The sequence below is a fragment of the Buceros rhinoceros genome, unplaced genomic scaffold, assembly GCF_000710305.1.
Source record: "Buceros rhinoceros silvestris isolate BGI_N320 unplaced genomic scaffold, ASM71030v1 scaffold6085, whole genome shotgun sequence".
Taxonomy (NCBI): Eukaryota; Metazoa; Chordata; class Aves; order Bucerotiformes; family Bucerotidae; genus Buceros; species Buceros rhinoceros.
The window spans coordinates 63,104-72,966 of NW_010414479.1; the positions used below are offsets into that span (position 1 = coordinate 63,104).

Genomic DNA, 9,863 nt, shown 5'->3' on the forward strand with positions numbered 1-9,863 from the left:
CCAGAAATTCTTTCTGGGCCCGCCCAGGTGCGCTGCCTCTCCCCCACAAGCTGCTCCTGCTCCTGCCGGAGGATGCGTGTGACGTAGCTACGGTGCTTCATGGCAGGCAGGAAAGCTTAGGACCTGAGTGCAGCTCAGCACAGCGCTGTCTGCAGTAGTGCTGATGAGGGCAAGGTTAATGTCACATCTGAGCTGGAAAACATCTAGTGCTCTTGAAGATGCACTTAAGGGGCTCAGGCAGAGTAATCCTATGACAACGGCACTTTCACAGGCACCCTTTCGCTCTTCTTATATTTCTGATCACACAGTGAGAGGGAACTGCATGGGAAAGGGCAACAGGCTGGTGGGAAAACTGCCTCCCACTCTGGCAGAGCCGGGATTCTTGCATCCCGCTTTCACTGCCTCTTGCCCTTCTTCAAGCTGGAGCCTCCCCTTCCCTAGTTCCTTGGAAGTGGATGCTGACAACTTTAACCTATCTCTAAGCTGTACATCTCTTAATCTGGACCAGTCAGCACCAAGAGGTTGGTGCAGAGCACAGGCAGCTGTGTCTGCTTTAAGAGTCCACGGTGCGGGTCACCAGCCACCACAAGCTGTGTACTGAGGAGGTACATGACTGCGCTAGAAAGAACTGCTCCTAAAGGCAGCGCAGGGAACTCTGACCTAATCGGAATTCTGGGGGAACAAAATCCTCTTCAAGTCTGGGGTTTAACAGTCTTTGGCAACAGGGTGGAAAAACCAAGTGAGCTTCCGCACTGCTGTAATTCCGAACCCCACTGTCTAGTGTCAAGTGTAAATCCAACAGCCCATAATCATCAGCTCTAGAACTGAGGGCAACTTTACGCTCCACCTGTGGGATAATCTTGTCACACTCATGTACCCACACTCATGGGGCTCTGCAGAGAAGCTGGTTCTCTCCGCCGTAACGGCCTGGCAGATTGCTGTGCCCTTCACTCTGTTTCACGGTGTAGGGAGGGTGATGGGGAGGAAGGAAGGAGCAAACACACAGGCGCTGGAGCTGACAGCGCAGCATCTGTCTGCAGGCAAACGAGGAGTGCTTCCAGTGCAGAAGGGCTTGGCAAAATTTATTCAGTCAAAATTTATTCACTCCAGTGCGGTATGGAGTGAGGAGGAGGGGTCACGGGGAGACTTCAGGCCCTCGAGCGAAATTCCAGTTCATGCCACTCAGGCTCCTGAGAACGGAAATGGTTCACTCCAGCGAGCAGTGCAGGAACGCTGCTGCAAGGCTCTGGCATCCTTATCTACCACCCGCTGCTCAGAGGTCTCACGGAGAAGGCTGGAGACTTGTTCCCTGTCATGGATCATGCGCCTCTAACCCCCACACAGGAGCTCTCCTGCCGAGGCGATGTGATGCAGCATCCTCCAGACAGCCCAGCCGTGCCCCAGGCTGCACTTGCCAGAGGACGGGGGAGCTTCTGCCGAGTGACAGCTCATTCAGTGTTGTGGCAAAGGCTGCTGGCAGGCAGGGGAGCGACAGAGCAGAACAGGACATTTCTCATCAGGTATCTTCCTCTGGGATCTAGGATGCCCGAGGCTGGGGACCCTTATCCCTTAGGTGTCTAATGGGGCATGAGTACAATTGAGAATCTGACCCCTGAACTGCTGTTAGAAAAGATGAGTGCAGGAAGTCACTGCCATGATTGTTAGGAGTGGGGAATGAGAGCCCCCCTACAGCGAACGCAGGATGCAGTATTCATCTGGACGCAGAACAGCCACCCTGGGAAGCCCACGCAGCGCATCCTGCCTTGGATGTGACTCGAGGTGACGTGGCAGCCCGCAGGACCTCTGGCTTTTCTGCTGATGCTGCAACCAACATCCGCAGCCGCAGTGATGCCTCAAGAGGTCAGCACTGCAGCGTAGGGAGGAAGCTCCCCTGCCAGGCACTGAGCGCAGGTTCCCGAACGCGACATCCTAGGAAGCCGATTGCCCAAGAGGATGGAAGGCCATTTCCTCTAGAGCAACGCGCAAACCCAGCCTCCCAGCGAAGCAGTTGGCACGTCACAGAAACACAGCCTCCGGGGCCGCTCCAGCAGCGCCGTTTTCCAGCTCACTAGTCAAACCACACACAACCAGCCGGAGACATTAGTTCCTTGACCTCTTACTCAATCATCATTACCTCCACCAGTTTGTTTGAGCCAACTAACCCTTCCTGTCTCCCCTACAAAGCTGTCCCCGGTAAAGCAGCTGCCCAAGCGAGCAGCCTGTCCCTGTGGCTGAAATCCGCCAGCGACACTGTTCCCCAAGGAGCGGTGCTGCTCTCTCATAGCACGTCTTACTCACGGGGCTGGAGCCCAGCGCCGTTTCCAGCTGTGTCAGTGCAATCTCCTAGAAGTCTGTGTGGCTGAACAGAATTTGAAGCCCAGCACCTTTAATCTCGGTGTATAACCTATGCTCTTTTCCACGACTCCAGCTCTTCCAAACTTAACTGTCTCTTTTGTCCTCTCTCCTCTAAGGTTGCTTTGATAAGTTTTTTCCTCCTTGTGCATTAAAAAGAAAATGGCAATGCTCTGGAGCTCAGTGTGTTCATCTTCTACATTCAAGCAGCTTTTACGCTTGGATTTTGCTGCACTGGAATCACGACATCTCCAGGCCACGTGCTCTAGCAATAAAATTACAGAACAAGCTTTTCCAACTGATTTTTGGGGCATATTTTCCCTTCTTTTTAACTTGTTCCAGTTGTACATACTGTCCTGGCCACATTCCTAGAGTAAGCACTGACAACTGTTTCATAGCTGCGATCCTCAGACATGGATGATCCAAGATACACACGCACACGCAGAGGCACTCACAGAGGAGGCAGAAAAAGGCACCAAAAATAACTCGGCTGATTGAACAGCCATCGCAGAGGGCTGAGGATGCAGCAGTGGCTCCAAAGCCACTTCCCGGGGAGGGACTCACTGCTGTCACCAAGGGAGGAGGGTGTTCTCCAAAGGCTGGGGGAGGGAGGGCTGGAGCACGTTTCCCCTTGCGCATGCAGCTGCTGGTAGGGAAACGCTGCTTTTTACAGCCCCTGAGCCGCACGTAGTGCGGAGCTCAACCCTGCTGAGCAGGGTGGGGTGTATGGGAAGGGTCATCCCGCAACGGCTGGGGATTTGACAGCTCCAGGAAGGGTCCTCCTGCTTATTACTTGGCTGAGGCAGGAGCAATCCCACAAGTGCCCGTTTTGGCAGAGCGCAGGGGTCCAGGGAAGCTGTGCAGCTGGTGTAGTGGAGCTTGCAGACAGCATTCTGCATCTTAAGGTTTCTGGCTGGGACTGCTTCCTCCTGGCTGGGCTGCATCCACTCCTCAGCCCAGCCCCTGTCAGTACAGCCATGATGTGAGCCCTGGGAGGAAGGGGCAGCTTCTCAGGGCTTCGCATGCTCCTCGCCAGGAAGGCCTTATGTTTTCAGAGGGAATTTGGGCAGCAGCAGAAAATCACATTTTGACTGTCTGTGCTTTGACACAAACACACCTTTTTTCTGATGCTCACACTCGTTTATTCACTCGACAAACTCCACGACATCGCCGTACAGCTGTTTGACTGTTCCCAAATACTAACAGTCCTAGGAGAGCTGCGTGGGCAGTAACTCTTTTCCCTGTCACTTTTTACTAGGAAACAGCCTTCCCACCCGCTTCATGAAATAATTAAATGGACTTGATGCAGCTCCTTCTCCAGCTGCACATGGGTAACTTGCCTCCCAAAAGCAAGCGTCGTGCCTAATGTACTTTGACAGGGGCACCACGGTATAAAAGTGGGTCAGTCCAGTGCTGACACCCTGAAGCTTCCTTCACTTCAAAGTATTTGTGCTTTAAGCTCCTACTGAGTTACAGGCTTTAAAGGGTGGCTCTGGCATGGAGCCACCAAGCATAAAGCACTTTCCTCTTCTACAAGGTTTACAGATGCCATGGCTGGATGTTCGGGACGGAGAAAGGGCAGGTTCAAACTCCTGGGTTCCATCAGGGAGATACAGTCAGCTCTGGAGAATAGCCATTGTCTGGGTATTTCCCTCCTTTCATCTCAGTGTAGTATGAATATATCCTGTGTTTAAAGACAGAGCTGCACGCGGCTGTCTGGGTCTGCTCCCAGCTCCGCTGAACAATGCAGCCCTGCAGTTTGATCCGTTCGCCGCCTTGCCGGTGTCCTAATGGCACAAATCAGAATGCCAAGCTGCAAAGTGTATTCCGAATCTGAAGCCACAAGGTTATACAGGCTAGCTGTTAACAGCCGGAGTTTGGAGCTGTCAGAGCTCCTCAGGACACTATCTCTCTTCGTACAAAGTCCTGGGCCATCCCGGAAGAACAAGGCATCTGGAGTGCAGGACCTTTCAGAGCTCTTCTCCTGCTTTGACAAAGGGGTCTCTAACCTCATCCTTCGATAGCTTTATTGTACATTTCTGATATGAAATGAGCCAAAAGACATCCACAACAGAAATCCCACTTCCTAGCGCCCATGACGCACCAGGGCTAATCATTGTGAGCACACAGACTCCCAGCTCACCCAGCTCAATATTGTTGCAAGAAGCAACAATAACTCCCAGCCCTCTGCTGCCTTCTTGGCCACACAATGTGCTGGGACTGGAACCTTCCCATTCTCTTCATGGACCCCACCTCTGCGCAGCGTCAAGAAAGCCAGGCACAGGAGACCGTCAGCCAGTGCCTTGACAAAGAGGTTGCCATCAGCACACAAAAAGATGAGAGGAAGCAGCATCTTACCATGTGATAGTTAATCATCTCCTGCAGACTGTCTCCAAATTTGTCGAGGCACTCCTGCAAAGGAAGGTAAAGAGAACTGGCAGTGAAGAGAAGCAGCTGCCCTTCATTCCCAGGGTTCCACGGCTCAGGGAGACTCTCACTAAGCCACTGAAGAGCCACTCTGCCATTTGGCAAGAAGGCGTTTCAGAAATGTCTGACACTGAAGCCACAGGCTCCCTGTGCTGTCCAGCTTAGTGCTGAACTCAGCGTGTCAGCTGTCACCTGTGTCGGTTGGTTACCACGTTTCCTAAATGACTGATGCTGACTGACCTAGATTCCAAGCACCTTGCCAGCACTGTGGCTTCTTAAAGTTCTGCAAACTGAATATCACTCTGACCTTTCAGCACTGCATTATCAAATGGTCTCTACATTCCTCCAAAAATAAAATCTCATACTAAATGGCTACTACGGGTCTTAAATACACGGCCCATTCACAGCACCAGGGAGCGTAACGCTCCTCAGCCCTCCCTGTGTCCCACGCTCCATCCCACAGGGTGACTCACCGAAATCATTTCATCCTTCTTGCACTGCTGCGACAAGTCCCGGACTCCACTGACAAAGTGCTTGTTCGTGGTGATGTAGGCTTTGCCTGCTTCAATCATCCCACTGCAGAGCTTTACCAGCTGCCCAAGGAGAGAGGTGTGAGCGGACAGGCAGCTGAACACATCAAACTGAACCACAACCAGGCTGATTTTCACCTGCACCAACACCACAGCCCAGGACCTCGAGAAGAGGATGCCATTCCCGTTCCTGGGGTGGCTACACTGGCCACCCTCACCACATGGGGCAGAGACAGGGATGCAATTCGCTCTCCTCAGGGTATGTCATGCTGTCAACATTTCCCTTGTCACTTAATAACAGTTCCAGGCCATCCTCTGAGGACAGATGAATCGGGGCAGCCCATCTTTTCCAGTGGGTTCGACTGTTCATTCTATCCTCAGGCATCAGGACTGCAACAAAAGGACCCTGACCACACACACTGACTGGGGAGAGGTAAGACTCCTTGGTGCAGGGTGGCAGTGATAAGCTGTCCAGAACCTCCCTATGCTGCTCTCTGGGACTGTGAGTCCCTGAGCCCAGCTGGCTGTTCTGGAAACTTGTGGAGACTTGTCTTGCTCTTACCTTGCAACAATGGGGAGTCGGCGTGCAGGAGCCTGATGGTTTTGTACCATGTTTTCCTTAAACCAACTGACCAGGACTGCTGAAGCCATGTCTGCTGTGTGTAGCCAGTAAAAATCCATGTTCCCTCATGCACAGGTTACACCATCAAGACTGTAGATAATTATGAACCAATCCCCTCAATTCTGCAGCCCAGGGAAACTTTGCTGGTGCACTGTGAGGGACTACAGCACCTATCCCTGGACTGCCTGTGACTTAGGACAGGATGGACCTGGAATTGTTAACGAATTTAAGCAAGTCACACGCACTCTGACTCTCATCACCAGCCTCTAGTGAAGTTACCAGTGAAGCTGCAGCAAAATGGGGTGGCTTCCTCACTCTGGAATTAGCTTGGTGCAGCACAGCCAGCCTCTATTAACTTGTGATAAGTTAAGAGCAGCAGGGAACATTCCCAGCCTTCCCAGCCACAGCAAACTGCCTCAGCACGCCTGGAATTGGCTGTAAGGGCTGGAACATCAGCTTAGCCAGAATTCCTGGCCATTAGCCTATCTCCTTTCAGCCAAAGCTCCTTGTGAAAGGCTACGTTAAACAACTTAAGATAAATCCATAAACCAAAGGCCCAGGAGATTTGCCACAGTAACAGCTGGCAACTGAGCCCCATCTTTAAATGGTTGGTTGGGTTTTTTTTTTAATCATCACCCTTCTAGGCTTTTCAACCAAGTGAAAAACTTCAGCTGCTGATAATGAACAGGACTTCAAACCGAAGTTTGCCATTCTCAAAATCTAGGAGCTTTTTAGGGATGTTATTCTTGTTATTGAACAATGGCTTTAGAAATCCTTCCCTGCCAACCAGCCTCACCTACGGGCTGGGAATGAGCAGCTCTCCTGTCTGGCGGGATGCCGAAGGCCTGCTGAAGCACGGAGTGCTGGTTTGGGGCTGGGTGCTGGTTCTCTTTACGCAGCCACAAGGCTTTGGGTCTAACCTACATGCACTGCAGAACAAGCTTGCTTGCCTCTGTCTGCAGTTGTGTACAAACATATCTGAGGATATCAGAATGTAGAAATCTATACACACAGTCACACGTGGCATAGCTGTGGATATAGTACACACAGCTTCCCTCTTTCATGCTCACACCTCTCCTGTCCATGCAGTTTGACAGAAGAGCACTGGATTCTAGCAGACTTGTACTATCCCATCCGAGCCCAGGGAAGAAAAGCAAACAGATGCAGTTCCTGCTACATCTGGAGCCCAGGCGCGTACTAGGGGTTTGGACAGATCCTCAGGAAAGGAAATCCAGCCTATTCTGCAACGTGGCGGTTTCTAGCACAAACACTTGTGGCCAAGGCTGTGTTACTAGTAGCTGAAGGCTGTTCAGCACAAGCGCACTCCCACGGGGAGCCACGGTGGCTTTGCAGATGGAGCACAGGACAGAATGAAGGAAATCTCTTTCCAGTGGCAATCAGGCCCAGATGTCTGCTGTTCCCTTGGATGAATCTGCCCTTTACCTCCATTTTACACAGGTGTTAAAAGACTAATAATATATAAACTAAGGGGCACAGTAAAAGGCAGAGAAACAGTCAGACCTTGCCAGCTTGCTGCTCTTTAAGAACCAGCCGTACCAGCTGCTTGGGTACTGCTGGAGAACATCTACACCAAGCCCCAGAAAGGCTGCCCTGGGCATCCACCCAGCCAGTACATGGCAGAGGAGCTGGGCCATCCAAGGCTGATTTATTGGGAATGCGGGTGATTGAACCCTGTCCTCAGAGAAACCAACATGAACTTCAGCAGCTCTCAGATGCAGACTCCAGCCTCAGTTGCCCTGGCCGCAGGGCTGGTAAGCCTGTGGCTGTCAGTGACTGAGCCAGCACTCTGCTGACCCGTCACCTCCGCAGCAGGCAGGGGGAACGATGCACACAAACACAGCGAAATGTCCACCCACTCTGCCCCACCAGAACACCACCCCATAACTGCCATCAGGGCAAGACCAAAACTGCGTGAGACTGTTGTTTGAATGCAGCCCCCAGCCGAAGGAGCTCAAATCCATTTGCAACACAGCCCTGAACAATAACAAGCGGAGAGTCCTGAACTGCTCTTGCACTTCCAGGATTGCTCCTGGCACACCAAGTCGTCTGACTACAGGGACACTGGCAGCAGTAGAGCCAGAGTCAGAGCACGTTTCACCCCATGCTTTGTCTTTAGAGCCTTCGCTTAGAGGGAAACAGAGAACCTAAATCCCTTTGCAGCTTTCACCAGCGGGACTAGTTAGCCTGTGCAGATAACCATTTCAAGCAGCTTGACAAGTAAATAGGTTTTATAGGGCACAGCTTTGCCTAGGGCTTGCGACTTCTCCAAAGCCCATTTCTCCATCAGACGCAGCAGTTTCATCCCTTGCTAGCTTTGGGAAATCTTGCAGATAAAGAGCCAGCAACTCTTCTGGCTCCTCTTTCTCTCTGTTCTCATTTAGAAACAACTTGGCTGATGTCTCAGACATCAGGAGGAGTGGGGCTGGAAAAGCTTCCTTCTATCATAAAGCTGCTGACTTAGATCCAAACTACCAGCTGGATGTAAAGAATCACCAGCATAAATGCAAAATGGCCAAACTGGTCCCCAGAGGACACTTCCAGTGTCAGGTTATGGCTGTGGCACACAGCCTCGCTGCACAGCAGACAGCAACCACCACCGTCAGTCTGAACCTGGCCCCTTCTTCACCTGCCCTCCTGACACCCCTGAGCTGACACAGCGCTGCCTGTGCTGCGTGGACACGTCACAGCTCCTGCCCCACACAGCTTAACATCACAAGGAGGATGGTGGAGAGGGGAAACGGTACCGAAATAACTTGCCACAGCAGAATAAGCAGTGTCAGCCCCGAGAGCCAGGACCAGAACAAGACGGGCATCATTCAGTATGAGGAGCCCAAGGCTGGGTCTCTTGTCCTACCTCCTTTGGCAGTCACAAAGGAGCCTTGGCAGGTGCCTGTCAGCAGAGGGAGACATGGTCCTGTTGACAAGCCCAGTGTATTAGACATGAGTTTCCTGACAGCCTGAGATGGGCTCACTTTTGAGAGGAGCCTGGCGGGGCCGTATTCCCAAGCAGGAACCCATCCGTCCCTCTTCAAACCAACGCGCTAAGCTGCCCCATCTTACCTTGTCAAGCTTTGCTTCTATCTCCACCACATCTGTTTCCACTTCGTCAATGGTTGCCCTGCAATGACAACAGCAAGAAGAAATAATTAATTGATTGTGTATGATGACTGGGAAAGAGGCCAGGAAGCCCCTGATGAGTGAAGATCAGAGGGACAAAGGTATGTGTGCTGGTGGTGGACAGGAGGAGGGATTCACGCAGCCTACTTTGGAGTTTCCTACTGCTACCTAAGCTTAGGGCTTACTCAGGAGAAGGATCACACCTCATCAGGAATGAATTCCAACAGGCTGGGAAAAGAGATGGAGACTACGCTGTCTTCTGCCAGAGTCATGGAGAAATTCAGGTGTGCTGTGGTAGTCATACAGATTTAGTGGCCATGTTCTGATTCTGCAGGCCATGTGGATAATAGTAATGTTAAGTGACGTGGAAACAACCATTGGTTACACCTTAGACATCCATCCATATCAGTCACAAATCAACTGCTTCAGTACCACGAAGCCCATTTCGAGGCTGTAACTGTGCCTGAAGTGCAGCCCCATGGCAAATTCGGGGTCACCACTCAAGCAGAAACTCTTCTTGGTCCTTTTGTCGTTGAACACTGTAAGTCTTTTTCACACACATGGGCTTTGCTCGCTCCGTGATTATCAGATCTGTTTTCTTTCCACGTCACTGGACAGATGTGACAGCAAGAGACTGTTAGAATCCAGCTGCAAAGGTCACCAGGACTCCCTCACAAAGTGAAATATTAACATGACATCAGCCATTAGCAAGAGGCATTCCCCGACTGAGGCATGTGGTATGCAGGGACTTTGCTGAGGCCAGAGTCCAAGAGGAAGCACTGTGAACCTGAGCG

At 51.7% G+C, this 9,863-nt stretch overlaps 1 protein-coding gene across 1 annotated transcript in view; it reads right to left on the bottom strand.

Annotated features, from left to right (window-relative positions):
- ACAP3 (ArfGAP with coiled-coil, ankyrin repeat and PH domains 3) overlaps window positions 1-9,069 on the bottom strand; it is a 35,671-nt gene extending 26,602 nt beyond the window's left edge. Inside the window, exons 1-3 of the mRNA XM_010137099.1 lie at window positions 9,013-9,069; window positions 5,253-5,372; window positions 4,711-4,764 (exon numbers count right to left, since the gene is read on the bottom strand). Of these exons, the coding sequence (XP_010135401.1) occupies window positions 4,711-4,764; window positions 5,253-5,351 (153 nt within the window). The 5' untranslated portion in view covers window positions 5,352-5,372; window positions 9,013-9,069. The remainder of the gene's footprint in view (window positions 1-4,710; window positions 4,765-5,252; window positions 5,373-9,012) is intronic.
- Between the last annotated feature and the right edge of the window lie 794 nt (window positions 9,070-9,863).